Genomic DNA, 22697 nt, shown 5'->3' on the forward strand with positions numbered 1-22697 from the left:
TAACTTGCATTTTAACACTTAGATAAAAATGGGAGAATGTGTATATCTAAGAATTTGGAACAAGCTAATACTTGGTCATCACTAAAACTAAACAGGATACTTGTGACTTAGAACCAATGAAGTAAAACGGCAACACGGGGATGCTGACACATCTGGAACTTTGAGAATTGGTCATAAGTATTGCAAGTTCAGTACTATTGTAACTTTGAACAATCACTAAATGAATAGTCATTAACCAAGGAGCAACTGTATATCTTCATTTAAGTAAGAATATTAACATTTATTTTATGCTCACTTGACCCAGAAAAGACATCATGATCAGAGGGGGGTTGCCAATTTTTAAACTACCGTTTGGGTTGTAAATCCTGGTGCTACTGGTTTGCTTGTGCTTGCATGCTCACGCGCGCACTTGCATGCAACCCTTCTGCGCATGAACAGAAGCATGCGGGTGGAGCCTCCTGCCGCCGCCACTACTGGTTTGCCTGATCCAGGCCAAACTGGGAGCAACCCACCTCTGGCCATGAGCAATGCAAGTATAGTGTAAGGTACAGTGCAACTTTTCTACATAAAATAAACTATAATTTTCACCTAAAGAAAAAAACAGGAATGGGAAAGGACAACAACTCATTCTTGGATGAACAGCTTTAAATTTCAAACTAAGCAACTTGAGTTTTAGAGAGAATATTAATAATCCTAACACCTATCAGCTGTCTTGAAAGAGCTAAAATTGCAATAGTTTAAGAAATAAATATCATTTACAGATGCCCAAGGATGCAGAATGACCTTAGCATAATATACTGTCATGTCAAAACTATTTTGAAATTCTAATATTTTGGGCTTGTGGGTTTTTCTTTTGAGATAAAAGGGAATCTGGATTTCTGATTTAGAAGTCTAAACTCAGACCACACATTGTTTGAACTTATGATAACAAAGTTTGAAAAGAATAATTGAATTTGGCTAGTCCTATACAATTTTTCAGCAGGCTTTAATAGGTTTGATTTTACCAACATTTTACATAGGATTTAATACATTTGTTCCAGTTAGTCCAGTGGTGGGATTCAAATAATTTAACAACCAGTTCTCTGCCCTAATGACCAGGTGGGTAGGCGGGGCTCGGTGGTCATGTGACTGGGTGGGCATGGCCAACTCAACGTCACTCACGTCAATGGTGCTTTGTCTTAGCTGTTAGAATGTAATAAGGGTTAACTGGAGAGGCAAGGCAATAAAAATTAGTCTAGAAACAACACCAGGATGTTTCCTTCCTGCCTTCCTTACAGGATTAGCCTTGTAAAGTGGAAAAAAAAAACAAAATAAAATTTCTTCCAACAACCACTTCTCCGAATTGCTTAGAAAGTTAACAACTGGTTCTCCCGAATAGGTGCGAGCTGGCTGAATCCCACCACTGAGTTAGTCTGTGGGATCTGGAAGGCATTCATAACAAGACTGTGTTTGAGTTAACTTACGTATTCTGATCAAAAACAAGTTAAAGGAACTTTTAATGTATTGTTATTATACCTTTCTGGGATCATGGTCCTGTCAACATATGTAGGATAGTTGGATGTAACAAATATTTCCCATTAGTAAGCTTATTATGAATGGATGTAATGAATAGTATAGTAGTTAAGGCATCAGGCTAGAAACTGGAAGACAGTGAGTTCTAATCCTGCTTTAGAACTAACCCACATGGGTGACCTTAGGTCAGTTACTTTCACAAGCCCTATCAAGGAGACAATGGCAACCACATCTGCAAAAATCTTGCCAAGAAAACTGCAGGGACTTATCCAGGCAGTCTCTGAGAATCTGACACTATTGAAGAGAAGCAAAAAAAAGTGAATGGGCTTTATTTTATTTTCTTCAAACCTGGTTTCTTCATTTTCATGCTGACTACAGCCAAAGTATCATTGGCATTCATGGATTTTTCTGTATTTATGTCGGTTGAGGGTTTAGGAAGTAGATAAAGATGAGTGCTGGGGTCACTCTTACTGTTAGCTTAATTAAGTATTTAATCATTTATTTCTCTTCATCCTTAAGCCAAAGAAAATGTCACATAGCTTGCGGAACTCTTCTGTGCTCATTCAAAAAAAAAGTCAAGGGATAACTTTAAAGTTAACTATATAAGGTTCTTTCTCAGACTAAAGATTTGCATAGCCTATAGGAGGGGGGGGGGAAATCACGTAATAATATTAATCACTTCCGATCAAAAATATATTCCAATCTGCCTAGAATTAGTAACTAATCGGGCAACACCAAAATATGATAATCACTATGGTAGCTTAAAGGCATATTAATAAGAATTTGTATGTAGTCCTATAATTATAGAATTACAGACTAGCAGAGTTGGAAGGGACCTTTGAGGTCTTCTAGTCCAATCACTTGTTCAAGAAAGAGTCCCTATAACATTCTGGACAAATGGCTTTCCAATCTCTTCTTAAAGCCTTCAGTGATGGAGGTCTCACAACTTCTGGAGGCAAGCCGTTCCATTGGATGTTTTCCTTTCCTGTTGGCATTTTTTAAATTGTGTGGATGCTAATTGTAACTGTGCAATAAACACAATTTCCTGTTGGTTCCAGAACACTTGAATTTCAGACTAATTCATAGTGATGTTAGGATCAAATCTAATTGACCTCCTTTTTGGTTAATTTCAAGGCAAATTGTTCTAATGAAGAGACAGTAGGATATTTAGAAATCTGGTTTCTTTGTCATGATCTGAGCAGGAATGCATCTAATCTACTTGAAGTTATTAAAACAACATCTTTTTCATACCTTCATAATCTCTGCATATAGTATATGTATGCATGAATGACAGAATAGTTTGTATGTGCATGTGCCTATACAGATGGAACATCAATTAATATTACATACAGGCAGTTAATTTACAGGCAACTTACAAATATTACTTTCTTTATTTTTTAACTCTGTCTTTTGAGGAGGGGTGTTGATTAGGATCTCTGTGCAGTGCAATATACCTATGTACAAGTCCAGCCCATTTATTGCAGGGGGAAATATCTCCAACATTGGGTTTAGTGGCAGATGGATACCCCTATCTGGGAGGACAGGGAATGTAGGCAATGAACAGATTTTGTTTATAATAATTTTTCTAGTTAAAATTCCTTTTTAACTTTAAATTCAGATAAATGTAGAAATACATTTTTGATTGAAAATTATACCAATAAATTGAATTAAGATCAATTTGTGAACCCTGAGAAGCATGTGGCATTCATAAGTGAGAGTGTAAATGAAAGATAATTGAGCAACAGGAAAAAAAATAGAATGTGTGGGCTTGGATTTCCTTTGTTTTGAATGCCTAGTTCTACAGTCTGAAGCATAGCAACGTAAGAACTCAGTGGGACTTCTAGGTAAATAGCTGAAAGATCAATCTATGAATCAAATATCCTCACGTATCTGAACAGATGTTTCTCAATTTTATGTTGAATGACACTGGAATAAAATTAAGATCTTCCTTCTTTCTACTTGCTGAATGCTCTACCGATAATTTGAAGATTAAATAGGTTTCATATTCTGTGTAAAACTGCTTTAATTTTGCAAACACTCTTTACCTGCAACTTAATCACACTGAAGTGAATAGGACTTAACTTCTATGTAGATATTGGCAGGATTGTGCTGCATGTTTATCAACCTGAACACTGGCATTTTTTTTTAAAAAAAGACCTTAAACATGAGTGGCTTAAATGAGTTGAACGGGATTTAGGCATGCTGAATATATGTTACAAATTCAAACATTCAAGCATGAAAGTCCTTTCCTTAACTTGTTTTCAAGCTGCATCCTTTCTTTTGTGATAAGTAAAGCAAAACTACAGAATCTGCAAGCATTTGCATTGAAGAGATGTTTTGCTTTGGTGATATAGTTAATGAGTCTAAAAATATTCAGTATAATAATTCTGTCAAAGCCCCTACAGTCCCTCAATGAACAGAAGCCTGCAGGATTCCAATGGGGAGCCAAGTAATGAGCTCTCAGCACTCGCTTCCACACAGTCCAGGCGAAACATAGTTGGGCCTCTATGGTTCCACATCATTAACAACATGAAACAAAGACACATGCTTGACTTTAATAAGTGACTAAAGTTGCTGGGTTATTAGGCTGTTACTGCACATAAACTCCATTTCAGTATGACAAACCAGTTCCTTGCAAACAAAAGAGGATGTATGGTAGGTGAGAGAACATTTACAAACAGTATTTCATATAATTTAATGTGTAAACAATTGAACAGGGGTTGAAAGATGACACAGAAAGTGATGAGTTTCTGACACAGATTCTCCTGAGTACCCTGCACATTGTAGCGGTCACGCAGCAGGGGAGTTATGGTGATGGTGAACGTCACTGATCAGATTACAAGTACATACAGGTAGTCTACAGTTAACAACCGTAATTGGGACTGGAATTTCCATTGCTCTTCTATGTATTCAAATGTTCAGCTTAAATGTTGGAGATGTGGTTCTTTTGATGCTACGTATTTTCATATATGGTGGACATGTCGTAATGTTAAGACATTTTGGATAAAAATTTGGTGGATCCTGCAAAATATCTTCAAAAAAAGGATAAAATTCACTCCCCAGCTGTTTTTACTAGGTATATGTATTGACTTTGTAGCAGTAGAGATTAATTTGATTCTGTACTTAATAACGGCAGCAAGACTCTTGGTGGCGCAATACTGGAAGAAGAAAGACCTGCCTACAATTCAAGAATGGACTTTGAAGGTTATAAACTTAGCCGAAATGGCAAAAATTTCAGCATATCTTAAAGAACATTCAAACGAGAGATATAAACGAGACTGGAAAAAATGGATTGATTATATACAAAGCAAATACGGGACTAAGAAATTCCAGATAGCTTATGCTTAAAATCAGTAATAACTTAAACTGTTAAAAATTTGGGTAACAGCAAGAAGCTGAGTTCAATGTAGAGATATTTTAGACTGTGATTGTCAAAAAGTTATACCATGTATGGGCTCTGGGAAGTCGGGGGGGAGGGAAGGGAGGTGGGGATCTAGGGGGAGGGGGGGAGGTGGGAAATATAATATGTGTTAAATTTTAAAGCATGATTGCACTTGTATACTGTGGCTTTTTAATGTTAGTGTCAAAACAGAACAAACTGAATATATTGGAAGGTAATAGAAGTATAGCGAAGGGAGGAGCTGAGTGAAAGAAGAAGGAGAGTAGAGAGGGTGAGAGAGAGGAGGAGGAGAAGGAAGGGAGGGAATGGATTAAGAGAGGGAGTGATAGGGTTAGGGTTAGATAGAGGGGGAGGGGAAGTAGGTGTAGAGGGGTATGAGAGAAGGAAGAATGAAAGTTGGAGGGGGATGAAAGAGGGTGTATGGTGGGCTAAGGCGGTATATTGGGTTTGTATTGTAGGGGGCATTTTCTATAAAAGTGAGGGCTGTGTTTATTACCCAATGTTATATGCCTCGGTTATGCACAGTAAACATGTGATTGTATAGAATGAAATGGAAATAAAAAGATTTGTGGGAGAATTTCCATTGCTAAGCAATGAGGTTGTAAAGCACAATATCACATGATCACATTGCTTAGTGATGGAAATCTCAGTAGTCCCCATTGCCATTGTCAAATGAAAACTTAACTTGGCCATTAATCATGTGGCTGCGAGCTCCTGCTGGCATCCAACAACCAGTCAATAGAAAAGCTGGCTGGAAGTTGCAAATTCCGGGTGGCTCAAAAGCAGAGCAGAGAGCAAGGGAGTACTATGGAGTGAAGTAAGAGGCTGCTGCAGAGAATGCATGTGGGCTGGGACCTCATAGCCGAGATCTTCAGGTGAAAAAGTTGTGAGATTTTAATAGAGAACTACCTATATTGCTGAATTTTGGTTGGTATAAATATAAGACAGTACTTGAATTATATGGTTAACTGAAATGGTGAAAATAGGTCCATGTTATGCTTCTGAGTTTTGAGCAAAAGTCATTACAAAGGAAAGTGGTTGCTACTTAGGTTATAAATGGGTATAATACGATAAATTATTTTCATTTATTTTTCTCTTCAAAATTAATAGTTTCTTTACTTAGCAAAAGTGAACATTTTTCTTCTTGTTCTTGTTCTTTTTATTTTAATTACTTTTAATTTTTAAATAATTCAATATACAGTATATTTTGATTTTTATATTAATACTAAGATATACTGCAGAAATAAAATATTTAATATTTATTTAAAACATCTGTATTGGAAATAAACTAAATTTATTTATCAATGTCAGGCTCAATGTCTGATACCTCTGCATTTGAAATCACGTAAAAGTTCTTAAAGAATTAGATCAGATATTAACAGGGACAGATGAAAAATTAACAAAGAAAATATATAGCTACTAAGTATTAAGATGGAAGATGAACAAGTAAAAGAGAGAATGAAAGCACGGGCTAAAATTTTTGGCCATACAATTGAGTTAGACCAATGGCAGAAGTTATGGGATAGAAATTATAAACTAACAATGTCTACTGCATACAAAGAAAATATTTACAAAATGTTTATAGATGGCATTTCCCGCCTGCAAGGTTAGCAAAGATGTTTAAGAATACTTCTTCAAAATGTTGGAAATGTGACCAGATACCTGGTTCATACTATCATATGTGGTGGATATGTCAAAAAGTGAAAAAATATTGGACAAAAATACATACATGGCTGGAAAAAATAATAAAACAACATATAGACCTGAAACCAGAGACATTTTTGCTGGGCATTTTACCAGAGAAATATAATAAAGGGAATGTATATCTGATTTTACATGTATTAACAGCAGCAAGAATAGTATTTGAACAATAATGGAAAAGTGAAGAGATCCCAACAGATGAAGAAGTGATTAGAAAAATATTAGAATGTGCAGAAATGGACAAGCTAACGCTTACAATTAAGGAAAAGAAACTGATTTTTTTTGACATTTTATCAATGGCTAGCTGATAAAAACAGGAGCTAGAAGCAGGGAAATATATGAAAGGATCAGTGACATAAGGAAGATGTGTTAAATTGGTTAAATAAATAGTATGATTAATATGGTTCTTAACATTAGTATAATTGATATTAATGCAAAAAATATTGTTGTAAACACTTTGATTGTTACTTCCTAAAATTATTTGTACCCAGACAACACAGTTCAATTGAAGTTGGAATTTTTATATGCTATAAAATAAAATAAAAACTTATTATAAAAAAAGTAATTTCATTTTGAAGTTAATTGGCAAAATGTTCTGCATTGTACTCTGAATATCTTTCCATTGTTCTCAGGGTTTTTTATATGTCCATCCCTTGTGGTAAAATGTTTCATTTGTTTCATCACATTTCCAACATTTATTACTGTATGATTTATCTATCTTGAAAATTATTGATAGAGATGTGTACCATCTGTACAGCATTTTCTACCAATTTTCTTTTAGATTGTTGCTTGAAATAAATTGTATACATTTGGAGCATAATTCTTTCCAATGTTGTTTTCTGACAACAGTGCAACCATTTTATCATACAGTTGTTTTATTTCTTCTGTTTCTATGTTATATCTACATAAGATTAATAGATAGTATTGGTTTTATATAAGCATTTCAATTTTTTCCTAATGGCGCTCCCTCATTCTAAAATCAGATTTTATCCTTCCAGGAATTTGTAAATATATCAACTATGGTGTGCGTGTGTGCGTGCGTGCGTATGTTTATTCCAGCCTTTACGGAATAATTCTTGCTGTATCTTTATTCAATTTACTGAGTCTGAGTATGTTTGCATATATGATCACATTTTTATTAATTTCCACAAATATTTACTCTGTTCCTAATGAATCTTCAATCCATGGAAACAAGATATAAGGAATTCCACAAAAATACATGTGATATCATCCCTTTTTACTAATTTTTTTAAAAAAGAAATGTTAGCTTTGGGAATGTCCCGGCTAATGGCAGGAAATAATTAATTCTAGCTTTAGAAAAAAAAAGATATTGTTTTCATAAAATTGTTTTTCCCTAGTCTCTACTTGAGAATTAGGGATGCAGTGGCTCAGTGGCTAAAACACTGAGCTTATCGATCAGAAGGTCAGCAGTTCAGTGGTTCGAATCCCTAGTGCCATGTAATGGAGTGAGCTCACGTTACTTGTCCCAACTTCTGCCAACCTAGCAGTTCAAAAGCACGTAAAAAATGCAAGTAGAAAAATAGGGACCACTTTGGTGGGAAGGTAACAGCATTCCGTGCGTCTTTGGCATTTAGTCATGCCGGCCACATGACCACGGAGTCGTCTTCAGACAGCGCTGGCTCTTCAGTTTAGAAACAGAGATGAGTACCGCCCCTAGAGCCGAAAATGACTAGCATGCATTTTCAGCAGAACCTTTACCTTTACTTGAAAATTGAACCCTATGCTTTATGTAGTCAGGGGTGTCAAACTCATGATGACACTTCATGTCATGTGACATATCACAACTTTTGCTATGTGATATGTGACATATCACAATTTCCCCCCTTCACTAAAATGGGTGGTCGCGGCCAGCATGTGATGCATCTGGCCCGTGGGCTATGAATTTGATACCCCTGATGTAGATGATGACTACAAGGATGGTAACATATTCTTGCCTGCTTCCTCAAGATCACTCAGTTTGCTTCATGCCTAAAATGGGACTTGAACTGAAGGCCTCCCAGTTTCTACCCTGACATCTTAACTGCTACATCAAACTGGCCTTTATTTTTATTTTTTTGATATTTTATAATGTAATAATAATATTTAACATTTTACTTAACTTTTTAAAATAGTATTTAATATTTTTGTAGAATAATAATAATTTTCACAGTAATATTCTCATTGCTGACCACAACATCCCATGGTAGATTATATTGTATAACATAAGACTTTCAACAGCTTTTACATCTGAGGTCAAGCACCTTATTACAACATATTTAAAATACATTCTGCTTCCAAACATAACTTTATCCTAATGGCTTCTTAACAGAGAAATTCCTTGTGTGTCCAATTACACTTTGCCAATAAAGAATTCTATTCTATTCAATTCTATTCTATTCTAAACAGTATAATAAGACCTCTTCTCTTACAAGTTCTCTCTGGATTCTATTACATGTTATATTTCTAGCTTCTAGGTTTCTCTCCGATCCTGACTTTGGCAAGCTCCTCACTTTCATTCCTGTTCCAGATGAAATTCAGACTGTTAATGAGACTATCCTGACATATTACAAACCCATTTGCTCTTTATCTGTTCAGAAAATCTGAACATCAGTTAAGCAATGGTCATTTTCTCAAAACTATAAATGTGGCAGTTCTGAACTCAGATATTTTAGGAGGAAAAGTCCCTGCATTTCATGACACCGATTGATAAATACTACAATTGATATTCAAATTCTCAAAATTCTGGTATAAATAGCCTTACTTGGTTAATTTATTGCAAACACAGAGTTTTATTTTTATTTATTTGGTATAACTAGATGTTTGTTTTGTTTTATCCAAAGTATGTTGTTATGAAAATTTGATGAGGAATATTGCAGTAATTAATCTGATATTGAATTATTGGTTTTCTTTTGAAAAATATCAGAATCAACATAGGCCAGAGTGGATTCTACTAATTGTATGAAAGTACTACTTGGAAATTATCTTTATTTTAAAAGGTTATTGTATAATAACCATGAAGATGTTTGGTCCAAAGGATAAGGCACCAAGTTAGAAACCAGGAGACTAGTTTCACCTTTGGCATGAAAGCTGGATAGGTGACTTTGGGCTAGTTGTTCTCCTTCAGGTGAAACCACCTCACAGGATAGGATGAGGAAGGAATATTAGGTATATTTGCTCTTATTTCTAAAAATAATAATGGCAGTATATGAATAAAGAAACAAATGTGCGTCAATCTTGATTGGTTCATTCAGGTAGAAAATATAATATATGAGAAAATTAAATTATTTATTTTCTTTCATACATTTTGGTTTACATAACCAACCAACAAGAAAGGTCAAGAATATCCCTTTTTAGCTGTAGTCAGAGGGTGGGATTTGGGATTGCTGCAATAAGAATAAATATAGTTATTTATTATTACTATATTCTTGCAGTTATCAAGAATTTGGTCTATTTGTTAACTACACTGACAATGAAGAAATCAAGAAAAGCACACAAAATCAAGATTATAGACTTAAATCTATATAACCAAATATCTTATATAATGTTCATCCCAGAAAGGCAAGTATTACAATGGGACAATTGTCAGATGCCATTATTTCTATATAAATAGCTAAAAGACTATTTTAAATTTAGGAGTTTATGAATTAAATAAACCAAACCAATATTTTGGATGAGGTTTTCTTATTGTAATGCCTCTTAAAAAGGGGTTCCCCCCTTCAAAATAATCTAGAATATTCTAAATGTTGATCTATTGATTAATGATAAAAATTATAAAATGCTGATATTTTGTTTTCAATTTATTCTTCTTTAGTAAGTATATTGCGTAAAGAAATATCTTTGGTTATCTTTCCATGCTCTATTTTAATTATTCTACTCAAAACAAATGTACTGGATTATTTTATAATCTTGCAAGAAAAACAGAAATGCACAATACAACACTGGTAAGACACTCATTTTAAAACAATGGAAAATCAAAATAGACGTGAATTTATGCAAAGCTGACTCTTCAAACAAATGTCTTCTAGAGAAGATTCACAAAATGTTTCAACAGCAATAGCTGAGATGGACTCTGTGTTGTAATAATTTCGATACACTTGACTAATGCAGTTATTTTCAATGAGGTTGGCACAATGCCCATAGCTGTGAGCAAACAAATACAGCAAGATAACCAGTTTAGTATCTTCCATTAATGCAATATAATTTTGCTCTGTCCAGGGGTATTTCTTGGCCTCTTTCTTTCTTTTTTTATAAATTAGTAAAATATTTGAGTGCTTTTGTTAGACTTACCAGTGTATTTTATATAAAATGCTGGTGAAGCACAAACATTTTAATCAAATTAGTATGCAACATAAGGCAGCTGTGTATTCAAATGGGTTTTTAAGCAATTTGGTTGTTTTCTTTATAATAACAGGAAAGAACATTTAGATTTTGAAGGTGACAGAGGCAATATTACCAGAATTAAACAATCTGAATTAGCTTTTTCATGAAATGTAATATGTTTTATGCTTTTAGATGGGACACTCCAGTGCTTTCAGATGAGCCTTTCACTGTCACAGTCAATGGCCAGGAACAGAATAAGCTCTGGAGGTAGGATTATCCTCAAATTTAATTTTTTTAAAGGAGGCTAATGGCAAATGTTTCTAGCAAACTTTAAGTTCAACAGTGCTATAACTAGAGAACCAAGACAGCCTATTAAAAAAGAAAGAAGGCGGGTGGTGATGGGGAGAAAGTTAGATATTTTTCTTAGTTTCAGATGGATATATAAAGGGTTGTAATCTCTTCCTGTTTATCAAGAAATGAACAGCTTGCCTTGCACACATATTTCTAGATAGATAAATGATACAAGTAACCTATTTGCTAAAACATGTACAAAATATTTAAAACTTTTATAAATTATTCCCACAGTAATATATTTTACTAATGTTGCTTCTTCAATATATGTTGGATTGTAATTCCAACAACCTCTCCTATTACTAGGTTAGAGAAAGCTATTTTAAATACTACCAAAATCATTACAGAAACCTGGACTATTAAATCCAGATCATCAGAACACTCAGTTTTTTATGTATGAGTTTCTGTGCTCATCTCTTTAAAAAAAATGTATGGATAAATCTCCATTGTTATTTTTGTTCATTGCTGGTGGCAGACAATCTGCTGGCTCTTCCCAGCAGACAAAGCAATTTGGGCTGTGTGTCTGTTTCAGTTCTCAGCGCATATCTAATGAGACAATTTTTAGTAGTAAGCAACAGACTTCAGTATTAAATAGACAAATCAGTAACATCAAATATTATAATATGCATATTTGGAAGAAGGACAAAGGAACTCTAGCTTTAGAGGTTTATTCTGAACAAGTGCAAAAATTTTTTTAAAATTCACGGCATCACTTTATGGTTTGTTTATTTATTTGTGTTGCCTTTTTTTAGAGTTCCAAATTTGTGGAGCCCTAACAGATCAAAGTAGGCAGAAAAACCACACCCTGGGGCACTTTGGGCCAGTTACTCTCTGGCCCAACTCAACTCACAGGATGTTTTGTGAGGGAAACAGGAGGAGGAAGAAGTATTGGTATATTTGCCGCCTTGAGTTGTATATGAAAAGAAGATAGGAAAAAATCTTTTTAAAAAGGATAACATTGCTTTATGTCTTAATCATCTATTACATATAATATAATTTAAAAAAACAAAAAACCCCACATGAAACAGCCTTGCACTGAGAAAAATAATTAGTACATCTACTTCTGAAGAACATCCAGGATTTATTGGAGTACATATCCCAAATCTGAATGGACATGTTGGAAGAAATGTCCTTCTGGGTTCAGTTCCAAGTGCGGAAAAAAGACACTGGAAACATGGAGGCTGCTTAGAAAGATGGTTTTAATGGTGGACAGGACCGCATGGCTTGAGGTCCTGGGGGAAAAGGTGATCACATGCTTCCAGATGTTGGGTAAAGAAGAAGAAGGGGCGAGGGAGGAGCTTGCAGGGCTGTTTATAATCTGTTCGGCCCCACCTATCTGCCTCCAGCTCCTGTGCAAGAAATGTATTCTGATTGGTTGTCAGACTCACATGGGCCCATGCAGGGGCAACTCTCTAGGCCGAGTCCAGGTTTGGTTGAATTCTCAGATTCCATGTGGTCAGTTGAGTAAAGGGCCAATATTATCATGCCTTAATCCCACTCCCCTAGAGCTGAAGGGGAGAACTCTTTATTATGTAAATGGACTAGCTCAGGCTTTAATGGCTCATGGACAAAGTGGGTGGGGGCAGGAAGCTACAGGGAGAGTTACTTTGTCTTTTTGAAACATGTTTCTTCCTTTTCACATCCAGAAAAACATAATATTCTGCCTTTTCAGTATTTCCTAGGGTATTTCATTTTTCTGGGAGAGGGCTGGGTGATAACTTCCTACAATCCCTCCTTTTTTTTTCAAAACATGTGCGTGGAATGCACATGTTCTTGACAAAAGATTAAAATTGGTCAGATCAGGAAGACTTTTTTTTCTGATGGAAAGGCATTGGGAGAGACAGCAGAAAGATCCCTTCAGTGGCTCCCAGAGAAGGTCTAGCAACCAGGGTAAAATATTTGGAAAGAAATTTACAGTATCCAATTTTCTATGCCAATTATTTTCAGATGTTTGATATCACTTTCTGTGAGCTTCCAGACAGGTTACAAGCAACCACAAGTCCCAAAAATCATTCACAGCCATGGTTCTGCCTTTTAAAGAACTACAGGCTGCCCATTTCCAAGGGATGGTTCTTGAACCTGCCCTAGCTCTTACTTTAGTGAGGCCAAATTGAGATTAGCTAGTGTGCAATCCAGACTATTTAGTATTTTTAAAATTACACACAATGAGCCCTGGGATTCCTACTCCTGAGACCATCAGTACAACATATCCTGCTTTACTGGGCAGCGTGGGGTTTTTTTTTTGTCACAGTGAGGGCTTGGGGTTTTTTTTGGAGAACCTCTCTGCTAGCTCTTCAAGTGGGGGAATTGCCTGAGGGGAACTTCCCCTCCCCATGGGATTAACAAGGGCAAAAATCAACCTAGAGAAGCTTTGTGCAGAGGTAAAGTGGAGGAGATACTTTCAATCTAATTCTGAATGGGGTTTCTCTCTCTCTCTGTGTGTGTGTTTGTGTGTGTGTGTGTGTGTAGCTACTTCTATAATACATAAAATACAAACATTTTGGACGAATTTCCCTCCCACCAGACAGAAATTTAAGGTGTTCAGATCTTGTAGTGGCAGCCACTCTCAAATACAATTCTTACATGAGTACATTAAACTGATTACAATATAAATGAGACAAGAAAGAAAACCTTACAATCAATTTCTGTGAATGAAGCAGAGAAAGAAAACCTTACAATCAATTTCCACCCTCCCCATAGTCTTTTCAGCTGTCTTCTGGGAATTGAAAAGTCTTTTGGTCTTTACTTCTTCATCTCCTTCAGGGTTCCTTCATGTCTGCTAGGGTGGTATGCTTGGTTTGGTGGTAAGGCTGGTGAGTTAGGTTTTACTCTAGTTGCTGGATATTCAGTGGAGGACTGGATCCAAACCCAATTCCTGGCTCAAGTGGATGGAGGGTCTCCTCTGGAGGCATCTGGATCCATGTGCTCTGCTCATCTGTGCAGGGCTGAAAGACATGGGAACAAGATCCCCTCCCCTACCGAAAAGTCATCCTTGGAGGATTGGAGGCAAAGTGGGGGGTGAGGGGGGTAGATAGCTTGCAGGCAGAGTTTGGGAGAAAAATATATATGAGTATTGCAGTTACTAAACAGATAAACTGGTAACAATATGGGGATATCATAGATGAGAAAAGGGAGCTGGATTCACATGCTTCAGGAAAGAGATGAACAGGTAAAATCATTTAAACACACAATAAATGCAAGGATGAAAATTTTTCTTGTAAATGAACTTAAAACATTCCCTGGTTTGTTACTTTAAGGTACTGAGAGAGAGAAGGAAGAAAGCATATATATTTCTCTTTACTCTGTGTGTTGGCCAAACAGACAGAGCAAAGGTTCTTTTTGGGGGTGAGGGTAAGAGACATTTTACAGTTACAATTATCTCGAGGGCACACAAACACTTAGACATACATGCACACACACACACACACACACACACACAAAGAGGGGATAACAAAACTCGTGAGTTTCACACACACATAATCATTCCTGCCATGAATCTCAGCTAAATTAGGGAAGGCACATATCTTAACAAACAAACCACGTGGTTTCTTAGAAGATAGAAAGAGACAGATAAGAAAAAAACAAAAAACTCCACCATTTTCCCTTTTCTTTTTTAAGTACCTTTATTTAGCCAAATTGGTTTTCCTATGTCATCCCTCAGCAAAGCCCATTTCCTACATATTTTTTTTCTTTTTATTCATGCTGTAACTCTCCCAGGGGGGCTCCATTCAGGACCTTTGAACTCAGCTACCCATGTTTTTTCCCTTTCCGATGTGGGATTTTCACACTTTGGCTTAGTCAGGTGAGTAGGCTATCAGTTTGCAGACAAAAAAGGTGTCTGGGGAAGACTTTGATTCCCTGTCAAAGTAAGTGCCCTCCCCTGCAGAGGGAATTCTCAGGTCACGGTTTTCAGACTGGAAAAAAAAGAAAAGTGTGGGAGACTTTTCTGCCCCCAGCAGAAAAGTACTGACACTCCTCAGTCCAGGCCAAGGTTTTTGGATTTGGAAGAGTTCAAATCCAGGAGAACGTTTCTGCTTATTTGCAGACAAGTACTGGTGCTCCTATTAATTTATTCCAATTTTTCTAATTTCCTACGGTTTAGGGATTTGCTTCTATTGGTAGTCCCAGGGTTCCTTATAATTCCTGCATTTCTATCACCCTAACCTTTGACCCTTGTTTATTACACACAGTAACTCCTCTAGCATAAGTTATTTACTTTCTCATATACACTTTTTCTACGTATTTGGAAGCAAGATGTGCAAAATTACACTGGAAATCTATATATCATCAATCTCATAGTCCATAAATGATATCACCATCACCATCATCATCATAATCATCATCACCAACATCATATATTAAGCTTTTTCTGACAGACCGTTATAAATTATTTGTACATTTTTAACGGTTGTTAAGAAGTTTATGATTATCAATTTCAGAGCTACTTGTCCACTGAAGTATATATTTTAATCAGAGGTTAACTAGAACAATACATTTTGTGTATTTCAGCAGTTTAAAATATCAACCCTCAATTGCATCTAAGAAATGTCCATATGGTTCTGTATTTTTAAGGTAAACATATGCTAATCAGTGGTAGGTTGCTAACTGGTTTACTACCAGTTCGTTCCTGCTCGTTTGCTCTTTGCAGACCTCCCAAACCCTCTGGACACCTCATTTTTTGTGAAAAATGGGGCATGCAGAGAGTTTTAGAGGCCTGCAAAGTACTCCTGGGCGTTAGGGGTGGGGTGGGGAAACGAGCAAAAAATTGCCCTTTTTTTGCCAAAATGGGCCCGTTTTTCGCCAAAAAAAGAGAGGGCACGGATAGCCTTTAGGTGGTTTGTAGAGTATTCCTGGTAGCTAGGGGAGGGTGAAAACAAGCAAAAAATGGCCTGTTTTTTGCTCGTTTTTGCCCTCTCCAGCCCCCAGGAGCATTTTGGAGTCTTCCCAAATCCTCTGCACGTCCATTTTTGTGAAGGGGGCGGGATTTCAGGAGGCCAAAATGCTGTATTCAGTGTATAAGATGCACCTAGATTTTCACTCTCTTTTTTTGGGGGGGGGGAAAGGTGCATCTTATACTCTGAAAAATACGGTAGCTTAAAACATGAGTGCAACACATAAAAATTTAGACTACACTAAAGCATATTTTCAGTGAAAGGCATTTGGAGAAAACTCATAAATGTATGTATATGCTGGTAGTGATATACCAAGAAAAGCATTATGATGTTTTGGTAAGCAGCTTGCTGAAAATGTCAACCAATTATGAACACTTTCCAAGTGTTGTGGAAAAATATCTGTCTACAGGTGATCACAGCCTTTGAAACTTTCAGCCATTGAGTTTCAGAGTTCACAAACAGGAAGCTTTTAAACACCCAGATAATCATTTCAAAACAAGGAAGGAGTCAATATATCTGATATGGTAATACCAGCAAATAACCAGACCCCTCTATGCATCACACAAAGTTAAACAAAGTTTTAAAAAGTTTTGGTATGATAATTGTTTTGATTTTAGAAAAATATTGTCAGAATACACAAAGAACAAGCTAGCAGTGGACAACAGTAGTAGTTGCAGGTATTTTTGAAACGTACTGCTAATGCACATATATATGAATGACAGGTATTGGGAAGACAATAATAGTTCAAGTAGATTACTTTTTTCTACTGATACAGTCAGGGAGCATAGGATACAATTATGAACCTTGGAGTCATCAGTGCAATAAAGCAACATAGTCATGTATTAAGACAAATTTATTTCTTTGTAAAAACTGGAAGGAAACTACATTTCAGTTTTCTTAACTATTTTTTACATTTACCAAGTACAACTGAAGCACAGCACAATCATACAGCTGTAGAAGAAAGCCATGCTGAGTATAACATCCAGGATCTTTTGCAGCTATCATGCAATCACCTTCTCAAAAACCTTCCCAAAACGGAAGATTGAAGACAGGTCTAAAATTATCAATAGGGCGGAATCTAGTGATAGCTTCTTAAGAAGTGGGTGAACCACAGCCTCCTTAAAATGCTGAAGCGCAACTGCCTCCCACAGGGAAGCACTAATGATTGCCTGAACCACCCATATATCACCTCCAGAGGTGGGTTTCTGCCCACCCACCTGGACGCCGTTGCACAGATGCATGAGCAAACCAATAGTAAAATAAATTGAAACCCATCACTGATCACCTCCCAGGAAGCTTTCACAAGCCAGGAGGATCATGGATCTAAACCACAGGTGCTTGTGCACATACTCCCTACAATCCACTTTTTCAGGATCAACAGAGCCAATTGCACTAAATGAGGCAGTTGCTGATCAAGGACTACTTGCATAACTGTGCAGGTGCATCTGTGTTTAAGGATAGCAATACCGTGAATTTTGGAAAGTGTGAACATGAGAGTAATTTTCTCTTTGAGGATTCATGTCACTGTGATGAATATGTGCAGTATAGCAACTACAAAAATCATTACTGTGATACTCCCACAAAATTGATTTTCCATTGCAGTTGTAACTCGCTTATTGACACAAACCTCAGGAAAAATATATCTCTTAATAGAAGCAGTATATAATCAACTATTTTTCTTATTGTAATGTAAACAATAGAAACATTCTTTATTTGCTGACGTTTTTGTAGCTTCACTAGACTACCAAAGCATTTTTCAACTAATTTTGTGATTATTTGATTTGGATCCTATTCGATTTATGTAGCCTACATCCTATAACAAGCAGGCAACCTGGATAATTAAAAAATTAACTAGTTTTCCATAATTTTAAAAAGTCAATCATAAGAAAATAAAATAATATATTGTATTATAAATATATCATAAATTATAAAACTATGAAACCTGTAACACACACACACACACTGTATATTATATATTTCATTTATATTACATGAAAAACAAGTATTTTTTAGGAGGGAAATTGCATTAGTTAGGCAAAGCAATATTTCCCTCCCTACTTTACCTTCCTTGAACTGAACAATAAATGTCAGTTCAGCCATAAAATATTTTGAAGACCAAATAATGCTGGTGAAGTTGGGAAAAGATGCTAGGTAGGAAGTGAGAAAAATCTCTGGCAAGTAAATTTGATATAAGATAAAGGCCATGAAAATAACTCCATAGAAAGTAATTATACTTATATAATACTGGCTTTGTCTTCTCAAATATACTATTGTTTTTGCAGGTCTACCGATTATCTCATAGAATTCACTTTCATAAATCATATGTATCATTCATACTGCTAAATGGTTAATTTACATAACTCTATAATTGTTGCATTCCACCCCTTTTAGGGTTACTTTTCATGCTCCTGGTACAATAATATACATTTTTGTTTTAAAGAAAGTGTGTGACTGGTTCCCCTTATCAAAAAAAAATTATAAAGAAATTTCTCCAATGATAATTTTCGTAATTACTATATAAAGCTACAGATGCAATGGATAATTTTAGTATAAATTTTTTTACATGGTTTTTAACTTCTCTCCTCTCCTCCCTTCTCTTCTCTGCCCTCCCCTCCTCTCCTATCCCCCTACTTTTCCATTTTTGTATCTGATCCACCCACCCATCCACTTGCATGACATTGAGAAGTCTAAAAAGACCAAGAGGAGTATGCTCCCCCATCTGGTCCTGAGAAAGGTTATCTACAAAAGCAATGAATGTTATTTTTATCCCCTCACTGGGCCCAAATTCTGAGTGGAAAGAATCTAGATAATCTCCTCTAGAATGTTTAGTAGCTGATTTTGTAGCACATTCTCAACAAATTCATAAAAGAGAAAAGTTGCAGACTGGGTAAAATGATAATAAACCACCAATTCAGGAAGGCCTTCTATGAGAAACAGAAGATCACTGCCAGTTTCAAAACAGGAGGTATTGCATTTTCCCTCAAAGAAGTGCTAATTATCTCCTAGATCCACCATTCACAACCCAAAGGGACAAAGAAGCGAATGCACAAGGGTATGGCCAGCAGAATTCAAACTGCTGATTCGCTTTATTTGGTTCTACAAAAATTAAAAACAAGGAACAACTTGATTAGGAAAATCATGGAAACAGGTTGGGGAGCACAAGCAAAAACATTGCATACAAGGCATACAATCATTAGTTTAGTTTACTCTGTTGCTGGATACTATGCACCTATATGGGAAAGAAGTTGTCATACCAAAAAGATTGAAGTTTATCTTAATGACACGACGCCAATAATAACTAGAACTCTCAAATCTACACTGCTCTCACAGCTCCAACAGTGCCCCTTCTGATCTCAGGCAACAACAACGGGTATTCAAAAATTGAATAAGATAAACAGGCCATCAATTCCTAGAGATCTATAGATACATACTGTGAAGTATTAGATTCTCTATCTCACACCAGGTTTAAGTCTAGGGAAACCAATTTAGGATAATGTACCACAATTTTATGATCTAGATGAAGAACGGCAATCAAAATGGGTGACTCTTAATAACCATAACCAAAAAGATCATGTAAATCCAACAAAAAGTACTTCCAGGAATGCAGTTGCCTCCCAAAATATGGAACCATCTGAACAGAATCAGGATAGGCCATGCCAGAACTAGGGCAATGCTCTTTAAGTGTGGAATGGCCACAATGTGACTGTGGTACACCGGAACAAACAACAACAAATATAGTTTGAGAATATCTCCTCAGGAAATTTCCAGGCACCTAGGATGATCTCATCACAGCCACACCAGAAGCAGTTAGAAGGGTAGCTTCCTTAAATATTGAACTATAGCATCTATCCTATTGTGACTTATGGTGATTTTATCATGGTTTTACATAATTGAAAATTTTACCTTGTCTATTGTCCACATACTTTACATAGATTATTTGCTGATGCTTTATTTAAACTTATATTTGTGTTTCCCCGAAAATAAGACAAGATCTTATTTTTGTTTGATCCCCGAAATAAGCACTTGGCCTTATTTTTGGGAAGATCTTATTATTTTTGAGGTGCAGGAGGTGGCAAGCATGGTCATCTCATGGCTGCTGCTGTGTTGCAATATTTTTGGGAGGGCTTATTTTTGGGGAAGGGCTTATTTTAGCGCATGCGCTCAAAAGCCCAATTGGGCTTATTATCCAGAGATGTCTTACTTTTGGAGAAACAGAGTATGGATAATGTAGTTTATTGGTCTGTATATCAGTGATTGTATGATCTCTGTAGATGCCATAGGCTAAACAAACAAACCATTCAAAATTTGATTTTAGGAGTTCAACAGGAATAAGATGCCCTCTGATGGCATCATCGTTTTGCAAAGTTTGGAAATCTCTGAAGTGATGGCTGGACAGGACTAGAAATTACGACTCATGGGTCTGATTTATTTGTTTTTATATTAAATAGCTCACAAAAATAGCAGACTTATTTTTCAGGCAGATCAGAAGTCCCTGCCCCAGAACTAGATTTTTGGAATTGAATTGGCAGTTAAGACACCAGAAGGCAGTAGAGTTTTTCTATCTTGGCCTGCTTTTCTCATTTTTTTTACTATATCATTTGCTCTACCAATTTCTTCTTATTTAGAAGTGTCTTATCTATTGTTTTCCAGGGCCAAACCAGCATCCTCAGAGTGAAGGTTGCTGGTAAAGGTGATCAACCTGCACACATTGCTAATTTAGCCTTAGTTACAACACATTATTTATTAAGCCAAAGCTTGAACTTTGGAATGAGTTTTTAACTGGGAGTAATATTAGATTTTATATGTTTTTGAGTACAACTGGTAATGTGTGGATAAATAGCTAGAGCTTCATAAATATTCTTCATAAACCTCAAAGATAATTTAAAATGAGATCCTTTGGAGATATTAAAAAGCTGTGAGGCTGTTCCCATAGGCTTGCTAGTCCACTTAATTTGGGAAATCAACACTCAAGCAGTCTCCTTCATGCCTTGTGGTCCTTTCTGCATACTAAATGTCAACATTCAAAAGTGGGAAATGATTTCATCAGAATAGAGAACTATGCTTTCATTGGAAGGCAAATTTAAGGATATTACTCTGTAATCAATCATACTGGTACCCTCACCTCCCAAAAGAATAACCCAGAAGTTACAGTTTGCATGACTTGCATATTTATGGGCATGTCTTATATGCCTGGCTGATGTCACTACTATGAGAGTTGTAATGGTTACCAGTTGGCTTCTGGGCATCATTTAAGGTGCTACTTGTTATCTTTAAAGTCTAATATGGCATAAGAGCTGGTTAGGGCCCCATGCTCCTTTGCTCATCCAATAAGATCAGTTTGTACCTTGAAAGTCCCTATGCCAATAAAGTGTCATCTGGGTCTGTATTATTTTCTGTTACATTTATCATTTTAATCTTTTTATGATAATTGGTAATATAAGCCACTTAGAGTCCATTTATGATTAAAGCAGCCTATAAACTTGAGTAAACCAAACAAACAAATAAATGAGAGTTCTGCCTCCTAATCGCCAAGAACCAAATCATGATAGGTCAAATTTAATACCCAACTGCAATAATCTCTACCCCCTTTTTAAATTCCATTGTCCTTGGATTAATAAGATCCAAACTGAGGCAAACTAGCATGGTTGACAAAAAATGATATTTTCCTTTATAAAGTATAAAATGAATAATAGAACAAAAGAACATGAGAAAAATATATTGTTTGATATACTTTCAGTTTTACTTTCTGACATTAATTGGTAATAATAATTAAAAAAACAAGATGTTAAAAATAACACATTATTATCATACCTCCTGTTGATCCCGTAACGCAGCTTCAGCTCTGCCTTTATGGTCATAGAAGTCCATAAGTTGATTTTTATCATTTAGATAGCATATCTGGAGCATCTGATACTCTCGTGCTAAGCGTAGGTTTTCGTCCAGTATATCATCCAGGGAAATCTAAGGAGAGTTATTCTAGTTTGCCATTACAAACAATTTTTAAAAGCTACTACATATATGTTTATAAGTAAAGTCATATATTACATGTGTTAGTTATATATCATGTTTACATTATAGACATAAATTTAATACTGTATATACTGCTTCATACCTCTAATCAATAATATGTAAAAGCAATAACATCAACCACCTTGTTGGAAGGTATGAGTAACAGAACATAAAATAATTCTTCTACTGAAAAATGGCTGTGAAAAAAACCCCTAAACTAGATATAGAATCCCTCAGGAATAGTTTTGTATACGTAATTGGTGATGATATATTCTACAATACTCATCTAATCCTTGCTGATTTATGAAATATGTTTTATAACATTAAGACCCAAGTCATAAGGGAAATAAAGCACAACCCAGAGACATTAATTACATTAGTCATAACATAAAACTAGGTACAGGAATTTATAGCTTAAACTTAACCAAGAACTTCAAAAGCCAACATTTAGACTCCAAAAGAAAATGTTTTATTTTATTGTATTTATTTTTATTTAAAATATTCTTATAGCC

General features: G+C 35.8%; 1 protein-coding gene across 1 annotated transcript in view; it reads right to left on the reverse strand.

The window, feature by feature from the left end:
* Positions 1–22697, reverse strand: part of CCDC178 (coiled-coil domain containing 178) — a 146627-nt gene that overhangs the window by 25117 nt on the left and 98813 nt on the right. The window contains 1 exon segment of the mRNA XM_032222965.1: positions 21988–22137. Within this exon segment, the coding sequence (XP_032078856.1) occupies positions 21988–22137 (150 nt within the window).

The sequence above is a fragment of the Thamnophis elegans genome, chromosome 8 (genome assembly GCF_009769535.1).
Source record: "Thamnophis elegans isolate rThaEle1 chromosome 8, rThaEle1.pri, whole genome shotgun sequence".
NCBI classification, from domain to species: domain Eukaryota; kingdom Metazoa; phylum Chordata; class Lepidosauria; order Squamata; family Colubridae; genus Thamnophis; species Thamnophis elegans.